The 19291-nt window shown below is 38.4% G+C and overlaps 1 protein-coding gene across 2 annotated transcripts in view; it reads left to right on the top strand.

Moving 5' to 3' along the window:
- LOC149263756 (Golgi SNAP receptor complex member 1-2-like) overlaps positions 1 to 19291 on the top strand; it is a 258445-nt gene that overhangs the window by 75665 nt on the left and 163489 nt on the right. Inside the window, exon 2 of one of the 2 annotated variants that reach the window (XM_089426661.1) lies at positions 17170 to 17363. In XM_089426661.1, coding sequence (XP_089282787.1) covers positions 17170 to 17363 — 194 coding nt within the window. Of the gene's footprint in view, positions 1 to 17160; positions 17364 to 19291 lie in introns of both variants that reach the window. The other variant, XM_089426655.1, reaches the window with a different exon arrangement.

Raw genomic sequence — 19291 nt, 5'->3', positions numbered from 1 at the left:
CCAACAACCACTCCACTTCCTATAGAGTTGACTTCTAGTCCTCTGTCTTCTATGGCTGAAACTGAAAGGAGATTTTTCTCTAAACCCAGTACATACAACACCTTGTTCACCTCCATGATACCACCTGAGTCCATCTGAAACTCAATATTGCCAGTGCCTTCTACTGCATACTTGGCCTTATCACCAAGCTCCACATGTACATCCCTAGGCCCCCTGTGTAGTGAATACATCTCGAGATCCCATCATGTGACAAGATGCTCTATTGTCCACGAACCAAACACCTCTCATCACAGTTCCAAAAAGACCAGAAACCAAGGAAAAGTTTTTCTCAAATGTTTCAGCCATTTCTTCCATCTACGTAGTGGTTGCATTAGCTGCCTTTCCTTTGCCCTTCTTGTTAGGGCACTGACTGGCAAAATGCCTGAACTTGTGACAAGCAAAGCTCTTGACTTTGCTCATGTCCTCCTTTTTTTCTGTGAAGATCCTCCTCCACTCTGGTTCTGCTTGGCCTTTACTTTGCCCTTTTTTGCTTGTGCAGCAAGAGAAATCTCATCTTTCTCCTCAGTACCCTTTCATTGTCCTTTGGTCAATGAGTTCTCCTAGATCTCCTTCTGGATGAAGTCATCCCACAAGTGGCTCTAATTAGGACGCTGTTGCCTAGCAAGGATCCTGTCCACAAAAGTGGTTCGGTGATTAACATAACCCTTCAAAGCAACTTTTACAAGCTCTGAATCACTCAAAGTTTCCCCAACAGTAGCAAGCTCATCACGATTTTGTTGGATCCTCGTGAGGTATGATGTCACGGTCTTAGATGTGTTCATTCCGACGCTGTTTAATTTCTCATGCAACACCATTTTCTTGTTTTCATTTAAGCTCTAATAAAGACCAATTAGATCTACCCACATCTTGTGTCACACGGTTCTTGTTTGAATTCAAGTTTGACAACGATTAAGTTCGATTCAAATTCGAATTTTCTAATGAGGTTCATATTAGGTTCGACATTAAGTTCGACTATACATATTTTTCAACATATATATGACATAAAATAATAAAAAATCAAAATCAATCAATAAACGTGCGAGTAAGAATTCTAATTAGTAAACATACATGAATAACTTAATCATAATAACATCTAATTATCAATAATATTAGTTAAATTTAAACACACACCATAGTAGTTTTCAAATGCAAAAAGAAATGGCATAATTTTCAATCTTCAAAATTTAAAAGAATGTCTATAATGTCAAATACTTGTAATGTCTGAAAAAATCACAAAATTAAAACATAATCAGAATTTAAATATACAGATTACAATGCAACTATATTGCAAAATCATTGATACATCTTCAAAATTCAAAATTAAAAAAAGTCAATAATGTCAAGTAGTTATAATCCATAAAATTGTTCTACAAAATTCAAAAACATAGATTATCTATCCTTATGGCCTACTTGTAACATCATAAAGCTCTAAATCATCAGGAGCACATGGCCTTGTAAAGCCACTAGAATGGTGATCATCAAACTCATCAATACATGGGAATTCAATCATTTGGCTCATCTAGTGAGTCACCATCAATGCTAATATCATCTTCTTCTGACATGGGCTCAAACCATGGCTGAGAGGAACTAGATGTATCTTTGGGCACACTACTCAAGGCCAACTTCAAATTACTGTGAACATAAACAAGGCCTTCCAACCTTGTAGGCAATGCGTGTTGTTTCAGTATAACCACCAATCCTGTTCTTCACTCAAAAGCCAAGCATATCTTTGTAAAGTACCATTTTCCTAGAGAACAAGTGGTTGATCAGATTGTAAGGTTGGAGTACATATCCACAGAAGAACAAGTTGCTGATATCTTCACCACGCCTCTTGCACTAGAGCCCTTTGATTACTTGAGGCAAAAGTTGGGAGTGATGTCTCACTCATCTCTTCACTAATGTTCTTCACCAACAAAGCTGGTAGCTATCCAAATATGTCCATGGATACCTGTATAGTTAGAGAGAAGAAAAGAGACCAAGCTCAGGGGGAGCTTTAAGATCAATAGGAGTAATACATGTTTAGTGGGAGCAAAGTGCAATCCAAAGACAATGAAATGGCAATTTTACATGTCTCGTAACTTCTACTTGTTTTCCCTTGCATTGATATCAATTGATTTAAATTACAATTACCATTAAATTTCAATAGCAATCAAAATCAACAACCTATTATATCAATTCAGGGTGAGTAGCTAAAGAATGATTAGTTATTGGAACCTCAAATCCAAGAGGAGAATGATAAGACATTGACACTTCAAAAGCAAAGGGGGAGAGTGAGCAGAAAGTGGTAGTTTCAACTGCCTGACAGGGGGAGTCAAGCCTAAAAAACATTAATGACTAAGAACGTTGGGTGTTGTTGCCATCAATGCCAAATGGAGAGATTGTTGAGTATGTTCGCAGTTGTTGTCATTGATGTCAAGTCTAGTCATTGATGTGAAGAGATATCAAGTTCAAGGGGAGACTGTTGAGTTTTCATCCACGATGCTTGTTGCTGCAAAATCTAGTAGGCCTTGGAGAGGGAAACCCTACAAGGTATAAATTGGACCTATAAGCAACAATGGGGTAGTGGCCCACTGTCACCACAACCAAAACCCCCTGCCATTTGTGGACTTTCATCGATGGGAGGAGTCCCGGTAGGAAAGAGATCATTTATAATAGGTATTCTAAGGTTAAAGTGTGAAATGATCTCACTACGCAGTCTTCTGGAAAGACACAATTTAGGTTCGAGGTTTCACAAGGAAGTAATTCACTTTCTATGAAGAGACCTAGAAACAAAGGCTGAAGACCTAGGGTTTGATTGGTTTGACGAGTGTTAGGGAAACTCAAGGTCAAGGCAAGGAGAAAAGGTTTCCTATGATGTATGTTAGCTGAGCCAAGGCTCATGAAACCTTCAATAAAGTCCTTAAGTTGAGGAAAGGAAAACTAGGGTTTCCCTCTTCAGGAAAACACCTAGGGCAAGTGAATTTATGGATGAAATTGAAGTGGATGCCCACCAAATTGATAGGTTTTGTGGCAAATTGTACATGCTTGATGTTTAGGTTCTCTAGTCACCAAAATTCTTCCTCCCTAGAAATTCTCGCCAAGCCCTAGCTCTCTTCTCTCACCTTGAAAGGACCGAAATGTAGGAGAGAGAAAATATGGAGAAAATGTGAGAATGATCACCAACAATTTGGATCAGTGCCTTGCCCTTTGGGTATATAGAATCAAGGATGTGTTAGATTAGCTAATCTTGTTTCCAAGGAGGCCGAAATTTGATGCCCTAACAACAAATTTGAAGTATTTACCCACTCAATGAAATAATGGAGTTTTATGGGAGAGCTACTAGGAGTTCACCACTAGGACAATTCTCAACATGGCATGTATGAGTAACGCATGTAACATTCATCTAGCTAGCATTTAATTAATCTTCAATAAAATTAGGGCACAATTTTAGCATGAACTAAAATCAACCATTCCATACATTAGACATAGAAAATAGATCTTCAACCATTCCATACATTAGACATAGGAGTACTTACAAGACTAGGTGCGAGAAATCCATCCATTAAACCAAAGAATATCTCCCAAGAATATCCAAAAATCAGCTCCAAACATCAAAAGGCATCCAAGATCCAATATTGTCCACAAAAGAGCAAGTGTGAATTCCTCTAAGGAGGCCAAAATTCCAATGAGCGATGATGATGAGTATCGAATGAGAGATTTCTAATATATATGTGCTCTATCATATCCTATTTTAGCTTTTAGCCCCTCTAATCATAAAATAATGTTTAACTAATGGCCTAGGTCACAAGCCGACCTAGTAGCTTTTGCAAATTTGATTTTATCTTCACAAATGCTATCCGAAATGGTGACGTCATGCTTCTATGGGTTGACGTTGAGGTATTTTGGTGCCATGACAAGTGTAGAAGGCCTATAAAATCAAGATCTAGGGGTCGCCCCTTGTATCTTAGTGCAAATCATCCTGTGGACCCCAAATGTGGGTTTGGGGCACAAAACTAGGTTTCATGGGTCTCCAAGTGGTTGAATCTTTGTCCCTGCTCCAGCGTTGAGGGCACTAAAGATGTTGCTATCCCTCCCATGTCTCAAGGCATGAGACAAACCTCATTTGGGCCCTAGATCCACTACCACACCACGTACACTGCTAAGTCGATAGGGGGCATGATAGTCCAGGTGCATCATCCCATGAATAATAAAGCAAATGTAGGAATGCTGTGAGTGCTGAAGGTGCCCCATGGCTCTCAATGTATCACTTGTGGGTGTCAATATGTCCCTTTTGGGGACCTGGACTCCAATTAAATTGCCTAGCCCTATAGATGGAACCTCTTGCCAATTACACACAATATCTAGTGCTGCAACTTTCATCATTAGGTACATTAATCATTATTGCATTTAAGTGAACCAAGCTTGAAAGAAATGGGCATAATAACATTTCATATGTGGTTTCTCTTCCAAAATTGGGGCCTTGGTCACATAATGGTGTTACCTCCATAGGTAGGAGTGGTTAATAGACGACCTTATTAAGTGTTCTCAACCCCCAAAGGGAAGTGACATGTCCCTGGTCCACTGTTTAATCAATGGGTGCCATGTGAATAATGATGGAATAGAGGGAGAAAGAACTCCATGGCCAAGAGCCATGGTCAAAGGGACCAACTATGATGGAATACCTCATCCTGGGTATATAGATGTGAGGAGGGAGTAATTGTGGATGCATGAGTTACCTTGGCCTTTGTTTTTCCATCGCTTTATATTGCCTTTTACTTTTTCTTGATTTTTCTTTGTATTATTGCTCATAGGTCGAGGAATGAAAGCTTGCTTTGTATGATGTATAATAGTTGTTGCCCCCTTTAGGATGGGGCAATTTATTGTTCATCAGGGGTTGGGACATGCAAGGGTTCCTTGTCTTCTATGAGATAGGGCAATATTGGCCTAGGAACCAGGTGATGGCCAAATGATAGAGCTAGAGCTCATGCTTGGCTTTTGCCCACGTACTGATTTGTAAGTTCCAACCATCTTTTACATTTTGATTTTTCTTTTGTTTTTCTTGTGGCCATCATATGCCATTTTTCTTTCAACTGCATCAACCTCCCAAGGTGAATTTCCAGGCCCAACCAAGGTATGAGGATGTGTGGATGCCAAATCCCAATGAACCAGTTGTCAGTTAACTCGAAGAATGGAGGTGGAATAAGGGCTTGTAATGTAAGATGGAAAGTGGTAAGTATGGAATAGGGATAGATGGGGCTATGCTATCTCAATCATGGCTTCCCAAGTAGTGCCCCTTCCTAAAGCCATGGGCCATTAGGGGAGGTCCCACTAGACTAGGATTGAAAATTAACCTCCCATTTAAGGTGAGGGAACAAGAGTACGACCAAGACCCTTCTTTCTTCCAAGTAACCCCATAATCCACGTCAAAATACCCAAATACAAACAAGCATAATCACTTGATTGTGAAATGAATAAAGTACCTTTTGATTAGAAGCCCACTTTCCAACGTGTTCTTGACAAATTGGCGAGGAAACATATGACTGATGTAGGTGGGGGAGATATGAATAACACGTCACATCGGCTACAAAATGGCTCTCAGGGGCTACTGACTGCTGGCTGGAAGAGATGAATAGGAGAGAAGCTTCTCCTAGGGGTCACCCACTTTTGGTGGGTAACAATGCTTATCTTGTAATTGATGTCTTGGTTATTTCTATTAACAGTGTGCTAAGGGTATGATGACATGGTTGTTTGTTGAGTAGCCTATCTTTGAAGGCATTTTGTCTGCAGGTAACTTGTTTAAAAGCACATGAAAAGTGCTTGGTTGGATAGCCCTTTGAGAGATTTTCAGTGGTATTTGGCACTTAGTCTAACTCTACAGGAGTGAAGTGAAATTTGAGTTTGAAGTAATGTAGTCCAGTCATGGTTCTGCAGGGTCATGGTCTCGAATGGACATTAGATATCTGGCAGCTAGCCATCCGAGGGGTCGAGCTGGGTAGATGACCAGATTGATTTGAGGTCATAGTGCTTATTAGGGCATTTGAGGTGTGGAAGGTGCAACAGGTAACACACAACATATGAAGTTGGATATAAGATTTCCCAACACCAAACTCGAGGTGGCCCCAAATGACATGGCAAGGTGACTTGGCAGAGACAAGTGGTAGATGATGATGTGGCACCCTATGGTCATGACACATGACAGGTTGATTTGGCCTTTTTGGGTGGCCAATTAGCCCTAGTGACATGTGGTGGTGACATGGCATGACAAGTGGCACACAATGACGTGGACATGACATGGCCCATTGTCCATAAGCCATTGATGCATAATGGCAGTGACATGTAGTGGGCCCAATTAACCTCATTTAGCACCGTGTTGCATGACAGTAAATCACATAGGAAAAAAAATAGATCTCTTGTTAAAGTTCGAATAGTTGGGGGGCCTTGAAGTGACCTCGCTGTTGTTTGTTTTGATTGGATCACAGGATCATGGGCTGCAACTTAAAAAGTGGTGGATATTTAATTGCACATAGGACAAAAAAGCGGAACCCCCCGTTAAAGTTTCGATAGTTGGGGGGGGGCCCAAAGTGGCCTCTCCGCTATCTGTTTTGATCGGATCATTGGATCACGGGGCACACTTAAAAAAATGGTGGATATTTAATAAATTTGGTGTTTGGTGTTTCAGACGCCAAATTCAGTTAGAGGCATTGAGGTTGTGGTTCCCGTCGTCAGTCACGAGGAGCCAAGCATAAGCGCTAAGGGCAAAAAATGGTGATCACTTGATTTAACCCGTTTGCATGGGTCCAAGCCTAAGCACCCTTGGGGCTTAAGCACTCGGTCTCAGCCTATGGTCATATGCTCTAGGGAGCATGAGAATAAGGGGCCATGATTGGATAAAATCTGGTGTTCGGGCTTCAAATTTCTATAAAGTGCTGAAAGTATTAAAGTCTGTTGTGTGGAAAAATCTAAGGTGGCAACATCTATAGAAGGTAGAAAGATGATGTGAGATGTAGGAGTTCCCATGCAAATCAAAGCGCTGTAGCTGCTATTGACGCGCAGAAGCATAAGCAACTCGAATAAAATAAAGAGAAAAAGAGTTGAGCAACAAAGTGAAGAGAAGCAGAGTTGGGACATAGCTGAAGATTAAGTGTTGGTTAAAGGCTAATTGTGAATACTAATTGAGAACTCTAGCGGCTGTGAGTTTGAGAGATGCAAATCTAAAGCGTTGAGAATTAAGTTACTGAAAAGAAGTTTAATCAAAGAGCAGATTAGAGAGGGGAGAAGCTGTGATTGGGTGAGGAACCTTAATTGAATCAGAGAATCGGAGAGGAGGAGGGTGCTATAGAACAAATATCAAAGAAGATATTCAAATATGAGATTTGAAAATTGGGTCAGTGGTATATCAATTAAAAATCCTTAGATTTAAGTTTGAAAATGTATAAAATAAGGAATTTGTTAGGTTGAGCAAGCGAGTGCTTGCAAATCAGGGAATTGGAGTCTCCTTCAGGTTGGTGCTTGTAAATATCAGGGAGTTGGTGCTTCCAGCAAGTGGGTGCTTCCAAAGAAAAAGGGGTTGGAGCTTCCTATTGGTTGGTGCCTACATAATTTGATGTAATCTGGTGCTGATGCTTGAATTTACATCATAATTAAAAAGAATTTGTGGTTTTCTCTCGTATGGGTTTCCATGTAAACATCTTGTGTTCAAACTTTATGTGATTGGTACACTGTTGCATTGTTGAATGTGTTTATGTGGCTAAATAATTGTTAAAAGTTTTAAAACTCTGATTCACTCCCCCTCTCAATATTTTCTTGGTTTCCAACAATATTATGTATGTATGTGTTGTCAATGAATGAATTGATCCTATTTTGAGCTACTGAGATGGAGAAGGGGGTTTCATCTCTTTTACCTGCAAATGCAATGTACACTTTAGGTTCGGCAATAATAATATCTTCCAACATGCCAAAACTAGCAGTCACTCCACCAATTGTCGAAGACGTCAGAATATATATATATATATATATATATATATATATAACAACTTTTTCTCCAAAAATGGTCTTGTAATGCTAGGATTGCGGATAGAAACAAGTGATGTTTTGGTAGGTAAATTAATGCCTCAAACAACAGAAGAATCATCATGTACCCCAGAAGGAAGATTATTACAAACCATATTTATAGGCTTGAGGATCATAAATTGTTAATAAGAAGGGGGTGAAAAGCAATTCTCTTAAAGAAATAATTCTTTCCTTTGCTGCGATAAGAAACTATATCACTGTCACTTCCATTACAAGGAATGCGAGCCTTGACAGGGCCCAAATTATTGACAGGTTCTCCAAGAACATTGAAAATTCGTTGGAGACCAACCATCATGTTCCCTCTTTTTGGATCTCTAATTCAATTTGACACATTCACCTATACTTATCTCCTTTATCATTCACCACCTCTTATCCTATTGCCTACCCTTTTGTTGCATTGCAGAAGGTTCAAAACGAGAATGAATAAAAAATATTGAATGGATCAAATTAGAACAAATTGGATAGAAAATGAAAATTTGAATAATGTAACAAAAAATATAATTGACCGGCATTCATCAAGTTATTTATACCAGTGTTGTTAAAAGCGTGATTTAATCGCTTTTTTCCCTAAGACGATTTAATCGCGCGTTTTATGGGAAAAAAGCAACTAAATTTTTTTTGCGCGCTTTTTTAAAAAAAAGCGTGGGGTGCCGGGGCAGCGGGTTTTATAATCCGATTTTTGATTTTTTTTTGTTCATTTGGACTGTGGGCGCACGTAGGAGGAGGAGAACGTCTTGGAGAGAGCAGCTAGAGGGTTTGTGAGCAAATCTAAGTGCTTGTAGGACAAATTCAAGAGGAGACCACCAATTTCTCCATAAAAACGGTATGTAGATTAATTTTTTTTTTGTTTTCCTTGTTTAAAAACATTGTTTTTCATTGTTTTTGGTTGGTAAACTTCATATGGGCACCATTTTCCTTTTGTTTTCATTGTTTTTAAAGAATTTTTTGTATTTTTTCATTGATTTGGGATGGGTAAATTGGTATGACTATGGGAACCAATTTTTTATTTTATTTTTTTCATTTTTTTTAAACATTGTTTATGTTTTTTCATTGTTTTTGGCATTTGCCATTTGGTTGGGTAACTTGGGTTTGGAACTTTGGATTCTGGAAATTTGTAACTTGTAATTTTGTAAATGCTAAATTGTAATCCTAAATTCCTATTTCCTAATCCTTATTTTCCCATAGGTTTGCAAATTCAAAATTAAAAAACAAACATGCCGAGGAAATTGGATCCTTTCTGGGAATATGGTGAACCTAAAGCTCTGAATGATAGACAAAACTTGAATTGCAAGTTGTGTGGAAAGGAGATACGCGGGGGGGTGTACAGGTTGAAGTTTCACCTTGCACAAATCCCTGGGCATGATGTGGGGCCCTGTATAAATACAAATCCTGAACTTATCCAAAGAGCCATGAGAGCATTGGGAGAATTAGAGCACACTAGAGAGGCCAAAGAAGAACTCAAAAGGCAACTAAAAAGGTCAGTTGAAGGAAGTGGGCCAAGTGGCACTGGTTCTACTGCAGCATCAGTCAATCCGGTAGCTACATCATCATTTTTTGTTCCTCGAACCACACCTGGTTCACAACCATCTATCGGTTCAATGCTAAAAAGAACTGAAAAAGAACAAGCTGACAGGTTGATGGTAAAATTTCTCCTCTGGAGTGATATTCCTTTCAGCATTGTAAGGAATAATCCATTTTTCCAACCTACTGTTGATGCTATTGCCAATGTTGGCCCGGGGTACAAAATCCCTTCTTATCATGATTTCAGAGGCCAGATTCTTCAAGATGAAAAGCGTGACTGCACCCAAAGATTGGAGGATTTTAGGGCATCATGGGCACAAACAGGATGCACTGTTATGTCAGATGGTTGGACTGACCAAAAGGGGAGAACCCTTATAAACTTCTTAGTTAGTTGTCCCAAGGGGACTATGTTTATCAAATCTGTTGATGCATCTCATCAAATCAAAGATGCAAGAACTTTATGTGATTTGCTGGATGTGTTTATTTTGGAGGTGGGTGAACAACATGTTGTCCAAGTCATAACGGACAATGCTGCAAATTATGTTGCTGCTGGTAGAATGCTTATGGACAGGCATCCTACTTTATTTTGGACACCTTGTGCTGCCCATTGTATTGATTTGATGTTAGAGGACATAGGGAAAATTCCCTTTGTCAAAGATATTGTTGACTCATCAAAAAGCATCACAAAATTTATATATAATCATACATCTGTGCTTAGCTTGATGAGAAGATTCACCAACAACAAAGAGTTGGTGCGCCCCGCCATTACACGGTTTGCCATGAGTTTCATATCTCTTCAATCCCTCTTGAATTCTCTGTGGGATGTGAAGAGAATGTTTCTTTCAGAGGAGTGGCGTGCTATGTCAATGAGCCGCAAACCAGAAGGAGAGGCCGTATGCAGACTAGTTTCATACCAGGAAGACTTCTGGGCGGGAGTGCAGGAGGTGTGTGCCGTTACTGAACCTTTGGTAAAGGTTCTTCGGTTGGTTGATGGTGAGAAGCCCGCAATGGGCTATTTGTATGAAGCCATGGACAGGGCCAAAGAAGCCATTCGGGCCTACTATGATGATAAGGGAGATGATGGGTTTCAGAAACAACTCCTTCTATGGGGAGTGATGATGAGCGATGGAACAACACACTCCATCGTCCTATTCATGCTGTTGGGCTTTTCCTGAACCCTGCATTTTCTTATGCATGTGGGTTTGATTTTGATGCTGAGATCATGGATGGATTCTTATCCTGTGTCCAGAAGATGGTGCGATCTCCAGAACAACGTATAGAGATCTCTAAACAAATTGAGACATATAAGATGGCAGGTGGCACATTTGGCTTTGAGATGGCTGTCACTGATAGGACGATTAAAATGCCAGGTATTTTTTAGTTTGTAACTTTGTTTCAAATTTCATTGTCTCTTCAAATTCCATTTTTTTCTTATGTTTATTTAAAATTTTATTTTTAATTTTGTTGTAGATGCATGGTGGAAGATGTATGGTGGCAGAGTACCCCTTTTGCAAAAGCTTGCCGTACGCATCTTCAGCCAAACATGCAGCTCCTCAGGATGTGAGCGCAACTGGAGTGTATTTGAAAAAATACACAACAAGAAGCGCAACAGGTTAACACTTAAACATTTAAAATATTGCAAATTTCCAAATAAATTTTTGAATTCATTAAACAATATTTTTTTTATAATATTAATTATTAATTATTATTTCATGATCTTTGTACAGGTTGGAGTCCCAGCGACTTAATGACATGGTCTACGTCTACTACAATCTTCGATTGTGGGTGAGGCAACTTGAGAGGACACCTGATGTGGATGCCATCTCATTGGATGGGATTGACACCACCGCTGCATGGAGGGTTGAGGCCGAGAGGCCTCTCATGGATTCTGCTGATGATTGGTTAGTGCAGGATGTAGTGGAGGGGGAGGAGGAGGAGGAGGAGGAGCAGGAGGAGGAGGTGACACCGCCTACCCGGGCTACCATTGCCACCAGTAGAGGACGTGCTCTCCGTTTACCTCCTGTAGCTCATACTTCTAGTTCTTCAGCTTCTAGAGCACATCAGACTCCACTGCCATTTCCACCAGCACAGGCACCATCATCTACATCTAGAGGGAAAGGGAAAGCTGTGACATTTTCTCGCAAGAGGGGCAGAGGAAATCAATAGCATTAGACTTTCATTTTATTGTATATGAGTCTATGACATTATGACATGATGAGATACATTATCATATTTTTTGTTGATATTTTGAGGCTGAGCTGGGACTCAGGAGTTAGGACTTACTATTCAGGACATGATTCAATGTTATGTGTGATTTTAGCGCTAGAAATGATATTAAACATCTTATATATTAGTTTTTTTATCATATTTATGTGTCAATGTATTTATTTTATGTTGTAGATGGCTTAGATATTAAAAAAAATGAAAAAAAAATGAAAAAAATGAATATTTTTGTACCAAATGCTTTTTTCCCGCTTTTTTCCCGATTTTTCCGATTTTTTCCGCTTCATTCCCGGCGCCGATTTAATCCCGCTCGCGCTTTTCACAACATTGATTTATACAAATTAAAATATTGGTTGTGCCATTGGCGAGACCAAAAATGGAAATGTTTTTGAAGTAGATTTAGCATGACATTGTCGAACATACAATTGTTAGATGTTTGTAACTGTGGTGGAGAGTATTTTAATGGTGAGAAAGCAAGAATATATTGGAGCAAGGAGTTGGTCCTAATATAATACAAGATGCTTTTTGACACAAAAAATTGACGAGACAATGTTAGTATGGTAGATGGTGCAGGTGAAGTTCAGACTATTTAAATAAAGAGACTCCTTATGTAGCCATCTATGGAGTTGTAATATAAGCATTGGTTTTATTTGTCTATTTAAAATACAAATTTATTTTGCTATATTTTCTGTGTCTATATGTTTTATGTGTATATTTATATCTTTGTTCATGATATGTTCTCTTTCTTCATGTGCCTTATGTGTATGCTTATATCTTTGTTCATTATAGTGGTGTTTTCTCTTTTCATCATGTATTCTTTATGTTGATTTTTGTGTAGCATCAGGAGGTATTGTTGCATGCCAAGAGGCCTCCTAAGTCGGCCTAAGAAAATTATGGAAATTAAAATAAAAGTTTAATTTTTGGGGTTCATGTAGGATCCAAACTGTCAAGTCAGCCCCACCATGAAAGGGTGTGACGCTTGGTCAAAACCCACCCATTTGACAAGTATAAATACACAAAGAGACATCCTCATTTTGACCACTCACTCACAACAACATATCTTTTGAAATAGCCGCAAAATGGAGCAGATTAGAGGACAAATTGACCAAAGTTTTCTGAAATTTGACCAAGCTTGACTGTTGACCAGAAATGACTTCTCTGTTGTTGGGTAGTTTGACCAGCATTGACTAGCTGGAATTTTGACAAGGTTTGACTAGTATTTGGACTTGGTTTTTGGCACAAATTTTTAAGATAATTTGTAATTGTGAACCTTGTTGAAGGACAATTTCTCCTAAAAGAAAAGTTGCTGGTTTTGTCCCAAGTTTGGGTTTCCTAGGGTAAATTTTGTTGTCTTTATTGTGCATCGCTGTTTTTTTATGATTTTACTATTTTCACTGCATTACTGTTGAAATCTTCTATGTATAATTAACTCAATAATATCAATGATTATCAGATCATAAGATTGGCTTCTACTATGTATCTTGTAGAGAATTCAACATGGTATTAGAGCGTTGTTGAAAGAGCAACCACTGAAGCAAGTTTACAACATCTCTTGTGGAGAATTAGAAGCATACTAGTTTTGTGGCAAATATTGATCATGGTTCTGAGTTCGAAGTGTTAGTTCTTATCCACTTACTGAAAAGTTTCTCCAGCCCAGGAAAAGATTGAATTAGCCCGCTATGTTAATGTATCCATCCACTTCATGTTCCATTCCAAAACCATGTGGAAATCAATTGAATGGTAAAAATACTTGTCCGATGCTTTGAGGCACTCACTCTACCCACTAGTCAAGTAACCCCTAGCAATATGGTAACAACCTTCTGACCAAGGGAGCATTACATGCCTTGACGCTATCTGTGCCATCCCCCTAGCCACATTACTTGCTCCTGGTCAAGACCCTTGACCTAGGGAGAATGTTTTCCCTAATGCTACAACATCAACACTCCCTCGCAGTGAGGGAGGCATTCTCAAGTTTCAACCACTTCAAGCTTGTCCTTGAAGTATACAAACTTCATTCGGGACAGAGGTTTTGTGAGAATGTCAGCAACCTGCTCCTCTATAGAAATGTATTGGAGTCTCATTGCTCCCTTCTGTACCATGTCTAAGATGTAGTGTTACTTAATCTCAAACAAAGAAAAAACTTGGTCAAACTCCGCTGATCAACTTCTCTCTCTCTCCTCCTTCACATGTGTGAACAAAAGAAACTTAGAACATGTCCAAATTGTTGTTAGATGGATGCCAATGAGGAGGATCTCTTGTCAATATATACATGTCAAAACAAGTGGGTTTTGACCAAGGGTCAAACCCCTTCATGAGGTGGGGCTGACTTGTCAAATTGGGGCTGACTTGAACAACATAATAGTAATATTTTCCTTTGACTTTGTTGACAAAAATACCGACCGCAGCTACATATCTTCAACATGCTTGAGATTGTACAAAACCTTCTTTAGTCTGCAGACATGAGACTCCTTATCTGTCATGTCCCTATTTTTGTTCTTCTTCAAAGTGCAGTCAGGGTGGATTTCCAGGGCAGGAGATGGCCAGGTCAGTGGAGTAGGTTTATGTGATCAGGGGTTCCGATGGAGTTTTGAGGAGTTTTTATGGGATTTGATGGCATTCGCTTGACATATTCCATCATCCACACAGTTTGCCTTTCATTCGGTCGCATTTCGACAACTTTCAGAAATCAACATTATTATTTGGCATAACTTAAATAATTATGCCCGAGGTGGCATTCCGAGGAGATTAATTGGTGGAACAACTCAGTGTAATAGCTTGTTGGAATCGGAACGGGAAGATCTACAGGATGGGATGGTTAAATATGAGTTTCAGTGACCTAAGGAGACGTGGTGGCCAATTTACCCTTTTCCCGCATTAAAAAGAATATTTTAATTAAAATAAAAGAGGGAGAAGTGCTCCATGATTAAAATAATAATAAAATAGAAGATTCTAGAGGGGTCCATCATATGTATAAAAGAGGAGGAGGAGGCCATTGGAGGACATCTTGGATTTGATATTATTTCTTATATGAGAGGTTAAGAACCTGATTCTCTACTCCATTGGTTGCCCCAAGACGAAAACTCTCGGGTGATTTAGAGAGATTGGGTGAGCACCCGTCTCCCCTTGGTGGATCCATTCAGGGTTCACAGGTTGTAGCATATTGTTTTGGGAGGCCCATTGTGGCATTATTGCAGATTTGTTGAGGCCAGCTATCTCAACTATTTTTCCAGCATGTAAAACCCCAGTTCTTATATTATAATAAAGCTGAGATTGTTTCTGCTTATCGTTTTGTCAAATTGCATGCATTTTATATGTTATATTTTACATGGCAATTTTCTGTTTATGAGTAGAAATTTGATGTGAAGGGAATGTTCCAAATTTATTTCGTTTGGGACATTACATTATCATGTACCTCAAAGCCCTAAGGTTGCTCTATGTACATCCATTTGATGCATTTTCCAACCCATAATAGAAGAAATAGAAATAATAGTTCTAATAGAAGTGTATTTGGCGATTGGAGGAAATGTCTTTTCATAGTCTTGTCTCTTTTTCTGACAGAACCCTCTTGCTGCAAATCTCGCTTTGTATTTCTCTATGCTGCCATCTACCATATGCTTGATCTTGTAGATCCACTTGGAAGTGACCATTGACTTTGCCTCAGGGTTCGACACAATTTTGCACACATTATTCTTCATGACAGACTGATATTTGTCCATCATGGCATCCTTCCAAAGTTGCTGGGCCTCTGCCTCATAGTTGGATGGCTCAGAATCAATGATGTGATTCATCAATGTTGCATATCCAAGTACTTCTTAGGATGCTTGCTTTCCTTGAAAGTGCCACAGGGAGCTGCATGCCCCTTTGCATCCCTCAATGTACTTCAAAGCCATGCTGACCTCTTCTTGGATTCAAAAACAACCCTAAATGGGTCCACTGGCTCAATGGGCCCTTTTGGGTCTTCCTGATGATCTAAAGGATGTTCCACAGGTACAAAAGGGACTTGAACCCACATCCTTGGTAGCCTCTTGCTCCTCATCATCAATATTCATCCATGTGAGATCCTTTGGATCTCCAGTAGGCTGTATCCTTCCATTCTATCCGACTGACTGCTCCGTTTGAACTAGAAGCTCTTCCAGTCATCTCGCATGGTTTTAGATGTCTGTACAATTTTCCCCTCTTGAACACAAATCAGTTTTGCTGAGTCTATGCTTGATCTTGGGAGAATCCTCTAAGATGCCTTTTAAATCTCCTAGGCTAATTTCTTATGAACACTAGTGGATCTATGTCACTATTCTTCCCACACATATTCTCTAACCATTTACTCATTGGTGCTATGAGGTTAAATCTCTCCTCATATTAAAATTTGTATTTTACTCCATTGGAATTAGGCTATAATCCACCCACATAGTGTTTGACTTTGTTAAATTGTTCCTCCATAATTTATGCGATTCTTTGCATAAATTTAGGTAGAAGTAAAAAGTAAATATGCAGTACATTATTTATATTTCGGTAATTAAACATATTTACCAAGAATTACTGCCCACCATAATTTATGCAATTCTTTGCATAAATTTAGGTAGGAGTAAAAGTAAATATGTTGTACATAAAGATTGTAACAACCCCAAAAATTTAACACTCCATTGAGGCCTTTCTCCACCAAAGCTCTGATACCATGTTGATTTTCTAGTGCTAATTAGACAAGCACAATTTTCTGCAACTGATAATTACTTCCAATGATATATGATATTACTTTAACACACTCCAGAACATCATTAAGTAATTACACTCAGAAAATTCAACTGGTCAAACATTGACTGTCTTAGAAATTTGACTCCTTAGAAACTTCGGCCTCTTCCTCAGATTACTTCCCACGTGTGAAAGAGAGAGAAAAATGCGATTGATGAGTGTGTTTTAAAATGAGAAGTTCAAGTGTATTTTTATAGTGATTTTAGGGTGCCCAAGAGGTATTCCCTTTGCAAATTAAATTAATTTTTCTTTCTTTTAATTTAAATTATAATTTTTTATTTTCTTTTAATTGGTGTAGCTGGGGAATACCTCCACAGCTCCTCAAAAATCAACAGCATTCCCTACGAGAAATAAACTTCATGAAGAAATACACAATGATACACATGTCTAACACGGTGTTCAAAGTTGTTTTGGAGATTATGTAATCTCTCTCTCTATTAATACTTCACGAAACATTTCCTTTTTATCTGAGTGAATTGAAAGTTGAGTCGTTTTTCATGTTCACCAGGAATTTTGATTGGCTATCAAATAATGAAATATCTGCAAAAATCTGTTTCTTTCTAATTCCCTTTTCTATTGTAGGGTATGCAGATACTGGATCATCAACTGATGTTATTGCAGGGGATCGGTCATGGAAATCCATGGAAATGGAAATCCAGTCACTACTTGAGAAATTGTTGGATATAAATGATGCAATGAGTCGGTGTGCTGCCACTGCAACACCAACTACTTCTATTACACAAAAGCTTGCAAGGCATAGAGACATTCTTCATGAATTTACACAGGTGAAAATTGATTCATTAGATTTAATTTTATATGTTTTTATATTGATTTAGGTGCAGGTGTTGGTCGGAAATGTTCGACTTTTTTTTTTGCTTGTTACCAATTTTATAAGCACATCTAACAAGAAATTCTTGAGATTGCTTGACCAAAATACTATGGCATGCAAAAAAGGTCAAAATTAACATAATAGCAATTGTCTTTAAGATAGAGACAGCAACCATCAAGACAATATCTCAAATATAGGATGAATTAAAGGCTTACAAGTTGTTTATATTTATATACATTAACTATATCCTTTTAGTCCATCTCTCAAGGTCAATGTAAGCAAAGGTCATTGCCGCACAACTAGTTATAGCTTATAATTTCTAATATGTATACATTTTGATTTGAACCATATTATGGAGATGTTTTGAATATCCGAAGTTAGCTTTCATCAGTTAGTTTCTCTTAGGTATTATGATCGTTGATGACTAAACTAACATCAGTGTAGCTCTAGAATAGCCACTGTGTGGCATTTTGTCTTACAGATTATTTTGACTTTTAGTGTTCTACGCATTGGTGATTATGTTATTAGTTTATGAGTAGGTTAATGAGTCACAAGGCCATTAATAGGAAAGTGTCATTATGAAGTGCTTATAAGAAATCCTAATTCGTTGGTTGAATGGTTGTGTTCCGAACATTCATGTTTGTGGGAACTGTATTTGTTTTAGAGGCTCATCATTTTTAATCTAGTTATTATAATGAGTACAAGCAACATCATTATATAATATGCATCACACTTGAAGTTTGGTCTCTATGGATAATATGTATGCATATATACACACAATATTGAGTTGAAGAAAAGCTTCAAAAGTAAAATGACATTTGTTGTGTTCTTGTGAATACTTTTGTGTTTTCCATTCTGTCTCGTATTTATTTAAATCACGTGCACACAAATTTGTTCTTAATTTTGTCTAGCTGTAATTTCCAAATTCACAACATTCAGTGGGTTTCATGCTCAACACTTAGCATTATTGCTTGGTTTGGAATTTGACTAGGAGGATTGCTGGAATAATTGTTGGTGACATGTTCTTCTTTGTGATTGTTTGGCAAGGGAGGATGGTAGTTTGGTTGGTGAAGCCATGTCAAGATAGAGTACTTGATGCGAAGTCATAAAAGGGGTCTGTTTGATGTCTTTTTAACTTTAGGAGTCAGTCAAGTGCAGAGGCAAGACATCTGGTTGCCTCAAACAAAATTGTGTGCATGTGTATGGTGAGGATCTTTTGGTGGTTCATTTTGATTTGTTAATTGCCCTTCTAGATCTGATCATGATGTTATGAGTCATATGCCAAGGGGGAAGTCTAAAACAAGCGGCCGTGAAGTCATTTTTTATTATGTTTAGAAATTTGCAACACGTTAAAATAAGTCACATTCGCTTCCTGTTGATGACCATCTTGTGCTTGAGAATGTATTGGCAAATCTGAGCAGTGAGCAACTGGTAAGCTTAGGGACAAACTTGTTCTTCCAATTAGACCCCAACCTGCGAGAGACAAAAGGGTAGTTCATGCACAATAACATATATTCCAGAGTGAAATATTTCAAATAAGGATAAGAGATGAATATCTGAATGAAAAATACAATTGACACATGTATGAATACATGTTATCACTTGGAAATTCATTTTCTGCAAAGACTAAAGGAGTTTGGGTAACTATTAGGAAAAGAGCCAATTGCATCTCACTCTATTCCTTTCTCGCTTTGGTTTGGTGCTTTGCTAACCATAAGGGGGTTCCCTAAATGATAAAAGGTATGCAATGTCGTTCCTACAGGGTTAGATTGACCTTAAGTTGATAAAGTATGCTGCTATCCTAAACAAATCAGATAAAACCAGCAATTACGATGAATAGGAAGCAAGCAAACAAGCATAAAAAGTGATCCTGTATGATAAAAT

The sequence above is a fragment of the Pinus tabuliformis genome, chromosome 6 (assembly GCF_031772625.1).
Source record: "Pinus tabuliformis cultivar Carrire ecotype Pingquan chromosome 6, CPIR1, whole genome shotgun sequence".
Lineage (NCBI taxonomy): Eukaryota > Viridiplantae > Streptophyta > Pinopsida > Pinales > Pinaceae > Pinus > Pinus tabuliformis.
Note: the sequence above shows the minus strand (reverse complement) of the source record. Positions and strands in the feature narration are given on the sequence as shown.